Source organism: Fukomys damarensis, unplaced genomic scaffold, assembly GCF_012274545.1.
Source record: "Fukomys damarensis isolate Sample0158 unplaced genomic scaffold, DMR_v1.0_HiC HiC_scaffold_27, whole genome shotgun sequence".
NCBI lineage: Eukaryota > Metazoa > Chordata > Mammalia > Rodentia > Bathyergidae > Fukomys > Fukomys damarensis.
This window is the reverse complement of record NW_022900939.1, coordinates 32,464,862-32,480,032: the sequence shown is the minus strand read 5'-3', so window position 1 is coordinate 32,480,032 and position 15,171 is coordinate 32,464,862. Positions and strand designations below refer to the sequence as shown.

The 15,171-nt window shown below is 37.1% G+C and overlaps 1 protein-coding gene across 1 annotated transcript in view; it reads right to left on the bottom strand.

Moving 5' to 3' along the window:
- The window catches only part of Iars1 (isoleucyl-tRNA synthetase 1), a 75,380-nt gene that overhangs the window by 56,444 nt on the left and 3,765 nt on the right, over window positions 1-15,171 (bottom strand). Inside the window, exons 2-9 of the mRNA XM_010610586.2 lie at window positions 13,861-13,986; window positions 12,767-12,923; window positions 12,396-12,515; window positions 9,931-10,013; window positions 6,202-6,319; window positions 5,112-5,259; window positions 2,486-2,573; window positions 2,177-2,237 (exon numbers count right to left, since the gene is read on the bottom strand). Of these exons, the coding sequence (XP_010608888.1) occupies window positions 2,177-2,237; window positions 2,486-2,573; window positions 5,112-5,259; window positions 6,202-6,319; window positions 9,931-10,013; window positions 12,396-12,515; window positions 12,767-12,923; window positions 13,861-13,979 (894 nt within the window). The 5' untranslated portion in view covers window positions 13,980-13,986. The remainder of the gene's footprint in view (window positions 1-2,176; window positions 2,238-2,485; window positions 2,574-5,111; window positions 5,260-6,201; window positions 6,320-9,930; window positions 10,014-12,395; window positions 12,516-12,766; window positions 12,924-13,860; window positions 13,987-15,171) is intronic.

Genomic DNA, 15,171 nt, shown 5'->3' with positions numbered 1-15,171 from the left:
AAAAAAAAAAAAAAAAAAAAAAAAAGACTTACACATGAAAATTTCTAACTTCTTTTGGCTACCTAACTTTCTCACTAGCTCTTCCAAGCCTACCCTTGCCCCAGCATGAATCTGGCATCTAGCCTCAGAAAGCATGATCACTCACCATGAATCATTCACTTCTTGGTTTATTTTCATCTACTGCAGGTACTTTCCTTTTCCCTTAAACCTGGCTGAAGCTACTCAGTCATTAAAGGAAAACCTCCACAGGAACAAGTGGGAAACCAAAGAGCTGCAAATTCTAAGGCTCAGCGGGAAAAGTGTTTAATCCAGTTTTCTTTGCAGCAGTCATATCATCAGGTTAACACAGAGAATGCAAGACCTATTCTCATCTCTTCATAGTTCTTTGCACACATCCTTGGTTTCAGCCACACTGGCCTTGTGCTGTCCTACCTCTCAGCACTGATACAAAGTGCTTTCATATTTCACCCCAATAGTCCTATGAAAAAGGTCTTATTTTTCCTCACACTTTAGAAATATTCTGGCTTTTAAAATATTAGAAATGAGCAAATTCAGAATAAAGATAAATGACTTGCCCTCCACAGCAGTGTAGCTGGATCTGTAGCAAGGTTTTCCAGTTCTGAATAACAACACTATTTCCAACTGCATCACAGCACTCTGCTTCTTTAGAACTTACAATTAAACTTAAAAATAACTGTGAGTTTTCAACTACTACAAGTTCAATCACCCTGAAGCACTTTGGAAGATGTGAGATGGTAGTTTAAACCTGGAGTAGGAATATGGGTTCTTAGTCAGATGCACACACAGTGATTCCCATGGGGTCTAAGAACAATAGAAGAAAGCTCACACCCAGGCCACACCATCTCCTCAGCCAGGTCAGCAAACACTAAGAGCCACAGCACTGCCCCACCAGCAACATCTACATCACAGCTTCACTTAACATTTTAGAACTTGTGTATTTCAGGGGTACATCAGGTGATTATGTCCCCAGTTAAGAAACAGGAAAGGTCCACCTAAAGTTTCAGTGGAAGTCTAAGACATTTATTTTATGGGCCAGCATTGTCCAATCTGAGTAAGTTTGGAGTGTGTACTGCAGAAAGACCTCTGACTTAAGCAGAAGTCCCTCTCTAATATGTTCATGTGTCCTTTTTGAGGGCCAAGCTTGCCTTGTACTTTTTTTTTTTTGGTACTGGGGATCGAACTCCAGACCTTCCATTTGTGAGGCAGGTGGCAGATTGCCTTGGTTCTTAATAGGCTGTCATTTAGAAAGTAAACAGCCACTGTCCGGGGGAAGAGGTTTTAGACAAGAAAATGTTAAGACATACAAAAGAATGCAGTGAAGAAGCCAAAGAGATGTTTCAGAGACTACGTCTTTCAGATGGCATCTGTGTTCAGACTTGAAAGACGGTTTGTACCCAGAAGATACAACAAAAGGGGAAGGATATTTAAAATGGGAAGAAAACTTTAAAAATACAGGGAAGCAGGAAAGGAAAGGGTGACTCTGGAAATGTGATTAGGAATCAGGCCTGCTGGGAAGCAGGATAAAGGCTACTCATAAATGCTGGCAGAAGACTAAAGGCTTGTGGGGAAGAGACTGAATGAAGACAGAGTACATAGAAATGTTAGGTAGTAACAAGGAAAGAGGACAAAGGCCATTAAGTGAGAGATAGAGACTATGAAAAACACTCAGGGTGAAGAAAGGGAATAGAGACGAGAGATACACTGGCTAGGGCCCAAACAACAGAGTTCACCGGCATCAATCAACCTCACCCCACACTCAACAGCAACAACAGTAGGGTCAGCAGATGTTTTGTCCTATGATTATGTCCAACTCATTATAACTTCCAAATAGCACAGAAAGCCAGGCCAAAGGGTGTTGCTCATTATCTTATTCCAAAACATTTAAGAACTAATGAAGAATTTCTGCGTGACTTTGCTTTGGTAGTGGTAGGTTTTGCGACTATAGCTGTGTATTCTCCAGTGTCAGAAAATGAAAATCATGTAAAACAGCTCTATGATTCTCAACATAATTCAATTTTGTTAATATCAATGCACACTTTTGGATCCAGGCTACCATTTCATGACTTACTGACAATGAGAATTCCACTTAGAACTTTCTTCCAGGTATCAAAGAAATGCATGTGGGGAGCCTCTGCATAGCAGTACCTGGGCTTACCTTCAGAAAATAGTCGAACAAGGGCTTGTATTTCTTGCCTTTGAGATAGACACCAGGAAATCTGGAAAAAGGAGAAAGGAGAATCAATAATCATGGTAAAAAAATCAGAGAAATGAGGCTGCAGCCACAACAAGTCACCACGCCCTCAGTTTACTGCTCTATCATGATTGCAGGAATGTGTGATTTGAACAGACTCAGGACTAAAAATTCAACTTGAATTATACAGCTTTAAAATAATGAATAAACCTTGATTCTTTTTATACTAACGACATACAGACAGACACACATATTAGCTGTTTGAAAAATCACCTTTCAAGGATCTCATAGTCACTCTCCAACTTATAGAGGGCTGATAATCTGGCTTCCATTAAAATGAGTAATTTTCGTCTGGCAATATCTATGAGAACAAGGGAAAAAGTGGATCTCAGTGATACTTTTTGCTGGAGTTCCTGCATCACCTGCAGTACGTAGTATGCCTAGCACTCACACAGGAGCATGGCAGAGCACACTACGTTGCTTCCCAGATGAGTGTAACACACAGACATCCACAGCAGGTAGGCAGCTGAGACACCAGTTGCACCCTTATCTATTTTAAGGAAATTAATCTTTATTTTTTCCTCCTCGAGGTAATTTTGTCAATGTTTAAAAATTTTAACACTGAGGCTGGGAGTACAGCTACGTTGTAGAGTGCTCGCCTGTCATGCATGAAGTCCTGGGTTTGAGCCCAGCACCACTACACCAGTAACAAACACCGTATTAGTCAACTAAATATCTCACAAAGTAAGTCTCTTTTGATTCCAGCCCCTCAAATATAGTCTATTTATTCAGATACTTTTCTGCGCATATGTAACAAATTAATCTAAGTATGTGGAATTCTTTTTACTTTTAAAACAATTATGAATACTCTACAGTTTTATATCTTGTATTCCCACAATATACTGTAAACATCTTTCCATATAGATATAAATTTTATTATTTTAAAAAATAGTTTACTGAACTCCATTTTATGGAGGTACAAACTGTTTCTAACAAATTGACTAATACACATTTAAATTACTTTAAATTTTCATTATTATGCAGTGAGATAATGTATGAATCTGTGTACCCTCATTAAGAGCATTTCTGGAGGATCCTATACCAGGAATTCCAAAGCTAGACCAAATTTATGAAGAATCAAAAATTGATACTAAAAAAATTGCCCTATGAAAATCTAGCCCAACGTAAACACTAACCTATAAAGTATGAACATACTACAATTTACCTGAGCCTATCTCATGTACTCAGCTCACAGTAAGAAAAAGGGGGCCCTGGGATATAGCTCATGGGCAGAATCTTAGCCTTTGTGAGGATCTGGGTTGATTTCACCAAAAATAAAGGAAAGGCAAGAAAGATAAGGGAAAAGGGAATCTACAGATCATTACAAAGGCTTTTATGATTCGATGAAAAGTTGCTATAAATAATGCTGCTACACCTTACCTCTAACATCAAAAGAGACATGCCATGCACAGTTTGAAAAAACAAGTATGGTGTGTGGGCAGAGGCATGATGTATTTGAAATCTTTGTCAGATGGCCCTCTGGCTGCCAGGCTCAGTACAAAAGGCCAGTGACCCAGGACACAGGAAAACTGTACAGATCGGATCACATGTGGCCCAGAGAAGCAATCAGACACCTAGCACAGGTTCCCGTGCAGACAACAGTTCTTCCCAACAGCCAACATGGAGACCAAATCTTGGTCTTTCCAGCTTCTAGGGAGACTCAAAGAAATCCTTTTTCTGACCTTCCACTACTCTCCAGTTCCCTCTCACACTTTCTCCTTGACAGCGCAAGCTAGTATGAATCAAGTTGACTATTCTTCATTTTATAAAAATCAATTTTAACCATTTGTGTCATTAAATATATTCACAATGTTGTATAGTATTATCTTTAGCCAAAACACTGCCATTATCAGAAACTGAAACACTGTACCCATTAAACATATCTCTCTGTTCCCTCAAAATATCCTCCCCTAATCACCACTGTACTTTTTTCTCTCTGACCTTGACTACTCTAGGTATCTCAGATGAGTGGAATCCTATATATCTGTCCTTTGGTGACCGGCTTATCAACTAGTTGTAGCATGAATCACGATTTCTTTCCTTTTAAAAAAAATTCTGGGTCTAATTATCATATGCTCATAGTACATGACTAAATTCATTGTGCAGAGTTGGTAGATGTTCATAATTCTATGTTCAACTTTCTGAATAAACGTCATACTGTTTTCCATAGCAGCTCTACCACAGCATTTTTCTCTGGCAGATAATTTTTCCTCTTCTCTATTTCCTTTTCCATTACGATAAACAATCCAGACCTGAAAGTATCTTTGTTCACAAAGTACCAACCTTTTTTTTATCGTATAAATCTGTATGGAAGGACCTAGTTGAGACTATGATAACTTTACTAGGAAATATCTGAGAGGCACAAAGTTCTCATGTTTTGGCATCAATGCCAATAATGACAGAAACCCCTTTCTCTGACTCTGAGATTCTTCATCTGTAACAAGAGCAGGATGTGTTAAAATACACTACATGCTGGGGGTTTGACACAGTGGTTCCGCTGCCTGCCTCGCAAGTGCAAGGGCCGGAGTTCGATCCAGTGCCAAAAAAATAAAAATAAAATACACTACCAACTGGAAATTATAATGAAATTTTACCTTTTTTTTTTTTTTTAACATCTCAGTACTATTTTGATTTTTGTGTTACTTTTAAATTCTTTTCTTTTAAAGTTACTGTTAAAGTCATTTTTGATGAAAGAACTTTGTAGGGCTTATCTTTCTGATTAAGTAAAATTCTTGTGGAAGATTTGTTTCACTCAAGGAAGATGTGTGAGCTTTTACCAGTTTTCCCTCAAGTAAAATTATCTTATTCATTTTGGTGACATGTAATCAGTCTGACTTACCTTTAACCTTTACATATACCATATCTGGATTAACACAGAGAGCAAGATTACTAGGTAGAGTCCAGGGAGTGGTTGTCCAAGCAACCAAAGATGTATTTTCATCTTCTTCCAAAGGGAAAGTTACAAATACTGAAGGATCTTGAACATCCTGAAATAAAATGAGGTAGTGTTTTACAACTCCATAATAAACATCCAAAAAAAAAAAAAAAAATTCAGTGGCATAAATTTTAGGATGAAATGAAGTTTTTAAAAAATCATTTATAGGGCCAGTGATTTAGCTCAGTGGCAACGTGTTCTGTGTTTTAGCTCAGTGGCAACGTGTTCTGTGTTTGATCTCCTGGTACTGCCAAAAAAAAAAAAAAAATCATTTACATTTTGTCACATTTATAAAAAAAATAAAGCAAGAAATTCCACACCAAATTTTTCAACATTTAAATAAATGATGTAGGAGTTACAAATAGCTGAGTGGAATCATACATGTCTATTTCCCTGGCACCTTGGGGGCCTGAGGCAACAAGATCAAAAGTTTGAAGAAAGCTTGGGAAACAGCAAATGAAATTAAAAAATGGCTGGGAATACAGCTTGATGTGAAGGTGCTGGGTTCAATCTCCAGCGTTGAATACATACACATGTGTACATACACAGAATCCACAAATATAGTGTTTTAAGATATCTGCGGACTTTCAAAAGAACAAATAATGTTTGGAAAACAGTTGTTTTCCCCTACAATATTAAAAAGAATCATCCTGAAACACTATGTATTTGAAATTATAATAAGCCAATCATCATTTTAGCTCACTAAATAGATGACTGGCTCTAAGTCTAAAGCAAACTTAAAATGAAAATATCAAAGATTTAAAAATAAATAGCTCCAGGTTAGAGAAGATCACTCTATAACACAAATCAACCAAAACCAGATTTATACATTGAAACTTAGTGAGACCCTGTCTCAAAATAAAGAAGAGCTGGGAACGCAGCTCTTCATGTGACAGACGCCCCAGGTTAACAAGCCACACGGGAAAACACAACCACTCACCCTCCATGCGCATATGTCAGTGCTAAGAGGGATATAACCCAGTATTTCACATACCTTGTAATTTTGGTGTGCCTCAAAGTTGGAAAGTGGAGTATTACAAGCCGTGGAGAAGGGCATGACTTTCACACCTCTGTAAACAAGGCCTTTATCATAGAGTTGTTTGAACACCCACCTGGCAAGTTAACAGATGGAGTTTTAATTATATAACAACAAAAATCTATTACTCTCAATGGCAGATATTTACATCATTTTCTGTTCAGAATTTGTCTGCCGAAGAAGTGAAAAAAGGTTTCTAATTTGGAGACTACCCAGTAAATTCCAACAAATTAGTATGATGAGACATTATACAGACAAAAAAAAAAAGCTATCTATTCACATGAAAGATGTTCATAATAAAATGTGAAGCATCCAATAGACCATGCTGCACAATGACATACCAATGATAGAAATCTGCACAAGTCAACATACATACTTACATGTTTTCAGAGATGTTGAAAAATACAGACTTTTACGAACATGTTAATGAAGTTGGCATATGGAGATTTTCCATTATATAGCTTTCTGGTGTACTGTTTAAATTTTAATATAATGGGCAGTTTAAAAACAGCAAATTAAGAGCTGGGGATTTAGCTCAGTGGTTTGGTGGCCTGCCTTGCAAGCACAAGGACCCAAGTTCAATCCCCAGTACCAAAAAGAACGAAAACAACAAAAAAAAACCCCAGCAAATTAAAACTACAAACCACTGGGATTAGGATCAAATATCTCCCACAGTTAATAAAAACTGAGCATTTAACTTTTGTTATCTCAGGGTGTTCCAAGGAGTTTACTGGGCATAAGGAAGGGGAGAGAGAAGTTTCACCTAGAAGAGGGTATTTGGTCACTTGGGGGAGAAGTCTGTCTCGTGCTGGTAACACAGGACAAGATCAGTTAAAGCTCTACAGGGGTTATTTTTGCGGTTGTAGGAAGAGCTTCTTAACTCCTCTAGTTTTTCCTTCCATGTCAGCTTGCCTGACCACTCTGATTTTCCTCGGAAGCATAGGCAGCTAAGTGTTCCTGGATACTGCAGACATCAATGATAACAATCACTCCTCCCTGCTTTGACAACTTAGTAAATTAACAGAAACTTTTATTTAATTTTGCCTTTAGACTTTTTATCCTTATATTCTAATTCATGTATGTATGGCATAATAAACTAAATTCTCTCCCATTTGTGAAAATCACAATTTATGAAGAAAACGTATGTTTCTTCATGTTATCCTTGAGCCTTTAACAGAGCTGAAAAAATATTTCAAAACAAATTTCCAAAGTTGAAATAAAAATTTTAAATATCCTTTGATACAAGGACATTTATGATAGAGTAGAGGGAGAATACTAGAACTGATATACTAACAGCCAGTTTTAAAGAGCTACACAATGAGCTGTGCAATCTCAGACAAGTCACAACCACTTCCTTTGACCTCAAAAGATAACTAACTCAAAGGGCAGGATTCTGGGAAAAAAAATTTTTTTTATTCTTCGGTAACAGGGATCGAACTCCGGCCCTTATGCTTGCAAGGCAGGCAGCGGAACCAGTGAGCTAAGTCCCTGGGCTGATTCTGGGAAAATTTATATGGAAATGCTTTATATCCTCCAAAGTATCAACTCAATCTAACATCACCACTATTTTTTTTTTTCTTTTTTTTGGTACTGGGGATCGAACTGAGGACCTTGCACTTGCAAGGCAGGTGGTGGCACCAAGCTAAATCCCCAGGCCCCACCTCTACTATTGCTACGATATTTAAAGCTATCTCCTATCATTTTTGAAATCACCATCTGTGTAGGTATCTTATTTATATGCCAACATACTCCTTACAAATAACAAATGTTCTAATGCCATGAGGCTTTAAAAACTATTTGCCTCCTGATATAAGCACATTTTATTTTATTTTTTGAGACAGAGTCTTGCTATATATAAAATGTAGGGTGCCTTGAACTATGTAGCCCAGGTTAGCAGTGATCCTCCAAAGTGCTGGTATTACAGGCATTTAATATAAACTAAGAAATAGAAGTTACAACTACACTGACTAGGGCTGGGGATTTAGCTCAGTGGTTCCACCAATTGCCTCGCAACAAGGACCCGAGTTCAATCCCCAGTACCAAAAAAAAAAAAAGGAACATGCATAACTATAGTGACTAACACAGTAGGTGCTAGCAACATGTAACTTTTAACTTGAATTAAAGACCTAAACATTTATCTGGGTGTGGTGGCACTTGCCCTTAGTTCCAGCCATTGGGAGGCTGAGGCAGAAGGCATTTAAGAGCTCAATAACTCTGATCTAGAACTTTTTTTTTGACATGCTTAACACAAAACCTGGTCTTCAGATGCTCTCTCTAGTCATGGCAACTCCAGCTCTTCAGTGAACTAGGAACAGCCTCTCCAAAATCTGTTGTGAGATAGCCTCACTGGCTCTCCACTCCTGGGTACACAGGCCTCGGGGTATGGCCACAAGGGGATATCAGTAAGGGGGTCTGAGAAACTGTCCCGAGGAACCGAGATCCTCGAGAAATGGGAATAGGTAGATAAGGCAGTAAAAGCCACAAATATTTACAAAGTCAGGCAAAGAAACAGCACCTTACAAAATAGCTTTGTAACTCACCTATACTTTTATACATAATTTAATAAAAACAGGATTTCCTCCAGGCTAAGTTATATATAGGGGCATTTTGCCAACATAATATTGGTACTTTCTGGGTGATTTTTCTTTGGTACTGGGGATAGAACTCAGGACCTTGTACTTGCAAGGCAGGAGGAGGCACCACTGAGCTAAATCACTGGCCCAGCAACCATAATATTGATACTTGCATGATCAGTAATGATTACCAGACTACTAGAAGGTCCAAGTTAAAGCAGCTATCAAGATTGGCATTATAGGGCCAGAGATTTAGCTCAGTGGTTCTGCCGCCTGCCTTGCAAGCAGTTTGAGTTTGATCCCCCGACAAAAAAAAAAAAAAAAAAAAAAAAAAAAAACCCAGGCTGGCATTATTTCCACTGTCTTATGATAATAAAAAGAAATAAATTTAATTTAATTTGGAACTTTATGGGATAGTGACTTCACTATAAAGGATTACTCAGCATTAAATTCAAATATAGTTTTTCAGGGTTAATTCCTTAAAAAAAAAAAATAAGGAAAACTACTTCTAAAAACTAATTTTTCCTACTGCCAGGCATGGTGGCTCATGCCTGTAATCCCAGCACTCGGGAGGCCGAGGCAGGAGGATCGCTGTGAGTTCGAGACCAGGCTGGGCTACATAGTGAGTTCCAGGTCAGTCTCAACTACATAGTGAGACCTTGTCTCAAAAAAAACAAAAACAAAAAAACAAAACAAAACAAAACAAAAAAACCTAATTTTTCCTAAATTTGGCAAAATAGCTTTATCCATTCATATTCTTTATTCTACTTAATGAGGCAGAAATGCTAATGTATTTGATTATATGTTGGTGTTCAACCTACTGAGTTTATTTATATCCTAAAGAATATATGGATACGGGCCAGGGATTTAGCTCAGTGGTTCTGCTAACTGCCTGGCAAGCACAAGGACCCAAGCTCAATCCCCGGTACCAAAAACAAAAAGCAAAATAAACAAACAAACAAAATATATGGATATGATAGTATATTTATCAAATCCAAAACACACCTGCTCCTGACAGCTGGATCTCAAAAACAAACTAATTCATGCTAACACACCTCTTCATTGACAAATACAGCAGCATATCCATCATATTTGCAATTTAAAAGAAACCTACCAGACAGATTCCATGAATTGTGGATATAGAGTTTTGTAGTCGTTGTCAAAGTCAATCCATCGGCCAAGTCTGGTAATAATAGACTTTAAAAGTATGAATATTAGAGTAGCATTAGGCAATGTTATTTGTTCTTATACACCAATGTGTGTTGTTTACTCGCACCGTCATCATGTAAAATTTTAGGAAATCAGAACTACCAAGGGTTAAAGTAAATCAGCATTTCAAAGAAAATACTATGTAAAGTTAAGATCCAGGTTTTTTGGCATTATACAAAGAAGTTATAAGTAGTAGACCCTTGACTTACAAACTCAATTTGTTCCTGAGGGCTGGTTGTAATTCAAGTTGTCAATCAAAGGCTCAGGCTTCTCTACACAGCCCTCAAAGACTCTCTCCTGTCTATAGGCAGATCTCAGTGACCTTAGACATGGCCCAGGATTTCTCAATTAACCCTGTACAGGAAAGGATGTTGTAATTCTCCTTTTGGAACTCTTTAAGGGTTAGATCTGTATCTAAGACCATCTGGAAGCATAAGCAGTTCAGCATTTGGGCAACAACTTAAGATTATAACTTAAAACTAAAATTCTGATCATAATCCAAGTTGTTCATAGGTCAGCCCGGTTGTAAATCAAGGGTCTATTCATTAATATTCATTTATATAAAAAGGACCATTTGGCAACACAGGTATAATTGTTATTAACAAGAGTATATGGATGGTAAAATTAACGAGTGGAAGTATCATTAAGAAAAAGAATATTTGCAAAGAATTTTTCTACCAGGTACTTACTAGCTAAAAGTAAAAACTGCAACTTTATAAAGGAGAAACCTGACACAGAAAACAACTTAATTAGTGAACAAAGTTATCGATGAGACTTCTGAGGTATTCTTACCAAGATGCATTACTTGAATTATAAGAAAACATTAAACATTGAGGGACATGCTATCAAATAATTGGTTTGCACTTTAAAAAAAAAAAAGTGACAAGATCATGATAGACAAAGAAGGGCTGAATGAACGTTCCATATTGAAGGAGACTAAGAAGACAATATCTAAAGGCAATGTGTGATCCCGGAGTGGATCTTGGATCAAAAATAAAAATTAATGAAAGAATGAGTGATATTAAATAAAAGCTGCAATATTTAACTGACATTAATCTATTGCTTTTGAAATTGTATTACCATTATTGAAGATGTTAGCAATTGGTGAAGAGCTCTTCATACCATATCTGCAAGTTTTTAATATGTCTGAAATTATTTCAAAATAAAAATTTTAAAAAGCGTTTTAAATTTAAGAAAGAAAGAAAGAAACAAAAAACAACTAAAGGAAAGAAAGGGTCTGTAACCATGCCCTACTCAGTAAGGGAAAATAAGGCATTTTCCCTTACTGGTCAGGTAAGAAAGTCAGGCTGAGATAAAATTGAGGAGTTCTGATTTTCATTTTGAAGAAATCAGACTTTATACATCAGCGAAGAGAAGCTACCTGGGGTTTTAAGCAGAGGAAAAGCACAATGAAAACAAAACTGTAGGAGACAGATTACTCGAGCCTGTGTGGAAAGATCATGAAAAGGAAAGTGATTAGCAGACTGCTATAGAAAAGACAGTGGGTGGAAGTTAAGGAGAGGCTGTAAGAATGACGGTATAGTGCTAGGTGTGGTGGTGCACACCTTTAATTCCAGCACTCAGGAGGCTGAGGTAGGAGGATCGCTGTGAGTTCGAGGCCAGCTGGGGCTACCTACTGAGTTTAAGGTCAGCCTGAAGTGCATAGTGAGACCTTGTCTCAAAACAACAAGAGGAATGATTATACATTAAGTATATGACTGAAGTGATCATGGGAATTAATGTTTAAAAGTTGGAAGAAATGACACAACTGGCAGAACAGGGAATTCTGAACAAGTTTTGAGGTTAAGGGAAGATGGAGAATACGGGGTAAAAAAAGCCAGATATGCTTTTAAGTTATACAGACATGGTAATCTCATCCGAGAGGCAAGGAGAAAGGAAGCTTTGTTTCCACATCAGAAAAACAAGAGGGCAGGAGTTCTGCAGCTCCTTCACACTGCTGTATTAACAAGGGACTCAAATTACTATCACAAGAATGGCTCCAAATTGGAAATTTAAAAAATACCCAAATTACTGCACTGGAACATATAAATAAATCTGATCGCTACAACACTGTCTCCTGTCATATACTGTGGGTAGGCAGTTTAAATAATGGAAAGTGAACCAATCACTCAGAAGTCAGCAACGAGAGGGTTCAGTTTAATCTGATGGGTTTGCAGGTGAAAGCTAAGGAATCTTTCTAAGGTATACACAGTGCAAAGAGGAGGGTAAACTCATCTGGCGTCACAACCTCACAGAGACAGCCCTATTTCCAGGAACATCTCATAAAATGCTAAAAGGACCATAAACCATCTCAATACCCATTTAAAAACTAAACTTCCTTTTCATTTTACTGAAAAGAATGGACCATACCTTCCATTCAGAAGAGTATCTCATCACAATTGAACGGCACTGATTGTTATACTCTGCAATCCCCATTTTGGCCACGTCCTCTGGCCCTCTGATTCCCAGTGTCTTGTCAATTTCATATTCCTGAAATTTTGTTGCAAAATTGTTAACACACCCACCTTATGAAACAAACACAACTAAATCTAAAAAATAAAACAGCTTTCTAAAAAAATTAGCTTTCAGAATACCTACAAAGAAAATGAACTATATTATTATGGAAATGAAGTAGAATAAAATGTAATACATAATAAAAGTTAATCATCTTTAACATATAATAATAGAACATAAAGCTTATAAAAAATCAGAACATTATAAGGCAAGAGACTCAAACATACCACAGGTAAACCATGACAATCCCATCCAAATCTTCTGTCAACATGAAACCCACTCTGGTGAGCATATCTTGTGACTACGTCTTTAATGGTGCCCGCAAGTATATGCCCATAGTGAGGCAGTCCAGTTGCAAAAGGAGGGCCATCGTAGAAGGTAAATCTAATAGAGGTAATGAAAGCATGTTAAAGTCATTTTACAACAGAAAAAAATTAGAACATTTTTCTATGGTTAGCTCCTATCACAGTATTTAGGGAGAAGAAAAAAGTACCAAAATCAGGGCATTCAGACATTGACTGATGAGGTATTTTTGAAGGTCCTGCCTTCAGAAAGGCTACTACCACCAGTTATGACACAGCTGCAGAGACTGCCATTTGATTTATCAATTTTTCATTTATCATTCCCATGACAAATTTCCTATAAGGCAAATTATTAATCCTGATCTTTGGTAAAACAAGGCAATAGACAAAATTTTTACACATAGAAGACCATAATAGAAACCGTGGTCTTTTAGGTGAAGAAAGACTAGGGGCAGGAAGTATTGTAGTAGCCTTTCGTACTTACATATAAGTGCTAACTGAAGGTCGGAATGACAAGAAAGGTAGAAAGGAAGAGGGTGGTATATGCTCTCTAGTCAGATGACCTCTTAAAACTCAATCTAGTCAGGGTGAAGGGAGGGCAGGGACAAGGGGAAAAAATGACAACCAAGGTCTGTCAAGCAAAGGTACAAGATCCCAATGATAGGGTCGGGGATTTAGCTCAGTGGTTCCAGCACCTGCCTCACAAGCACGAGGGCCTGAGTTTAATTCCCGGTATCAAAAAAAAAAAAAAAGATCCCAATGATGAATGTAACTGTACTGTATACCTAAAAAGTACCAATAAACTCAATAAAAAGAAAAAAAAATAGAAAAGAAAAAAACCTGAATCTAGTCTCAGAAAAAAGAACTTATTCACTCAACATTTATCTACTATGGAGGATCCATTACGTAGAAAGCTAGGATACAAAGATGAGTAGGTGGTTTCTGCTTTAATGGAATTTAGTCTAAGAAATAACTACTCTTAAGGACTCTACTTTTCCAAAACAAAAAAATTCACATACTTTGGTCTATGTTTTGATTGCTTTAAGCATTCCTGAAAACAATTAAATTCAGACCAGAACTGCAATATCTTTTCTTCTTCAGCAGGAAAATTGATGTTTTCTGGCACTTGTTGAACCATTTTGTTGCTGTAAGAGAAATTAAAATTATCCATAAAAGACAAATCTAGTAATAACATGTCCCTACTTAAGTGTATACATCACTATATATATTATACATCATTAAAATTACCTTTGAGATAAAGTTCACATATCATAGAGTGCACTTAAAATTCAGTCATTTTTACACATTCACAAGTTTGTGCATAAATTATCACTATCTAATTGCAGAAAATTTTCAACTCTCACCCCTAATAATTATCACATTCTCTCATCCTTCAGCACTGGCAATCATTAATCCACTTTCTAAACTATTATGGACATTTCATACAAATGGAAAATTTAGTATGAATCATCTGTAAGAAGCCTACTGTACATGGTTTAATTTCCTCAGCATGTTTACAAGGTTTACTCATGTTTTAAGTCATATTTCGTTTTATGTCTGAGTAATATTCCATTGTATGGATATGCCAGGTTTTATTAGTTCAAGGATGCTGGATTGTTTTGACTTTTTGCTACTGTGAATAATGTTATAAATATTCAAGTATATATTGTCATGTGGATATGTTTTCATTTCTCCTGGGTATATAAATGACTAAGTGTAATATTTTTGGGTCATATATTAATTTTATATTTAACTTTCTGAGAAACTGCCAAAATGTTTTCTAAAATAACCTCACCATGCTGAGGATACAGCTCAGTGGTAGAGCACATGCCTCGCATGAATGAGGCCTGAGTCTGATTTGCCAGCACTGCAAACCAGAAAATGAGAAACCATAGTGAGCACATCATTTTACACCCCAGCAGTAAATAAGGACACCAATTTCTCCGTCATCCTTAATACTTCTTTCTGTCCACCTTTGGATTATGGCCTTTTTAGAGGGCATAATGGAGTCTCTAATCATGGTTTTGATTTGCATCTCCCTAATGACTAAGGATGTTGAGCCTGTTCCATGTACTTATTGGCCAACTGTGTGTCTTCTTGAGATAAATGTTTATCCAGCCTTTGCTCATTTTTTTAAGTGGTTTGTCTTTTCATGATTAAGAATTTTCCTATTTTTCAGTACTGAGGATGGAGCCACCACTGAGCTCCATCCTCAAGTCTTCTTCTTCTTTTTTTTTTGTACCAGTGATCGGACTTGGGACCTTGCACTTGCAAGGCAGGTACAGGGCCACTGAGCTAAATCCCTGGCCCAGTCTTTCGTTTTCTGAGAC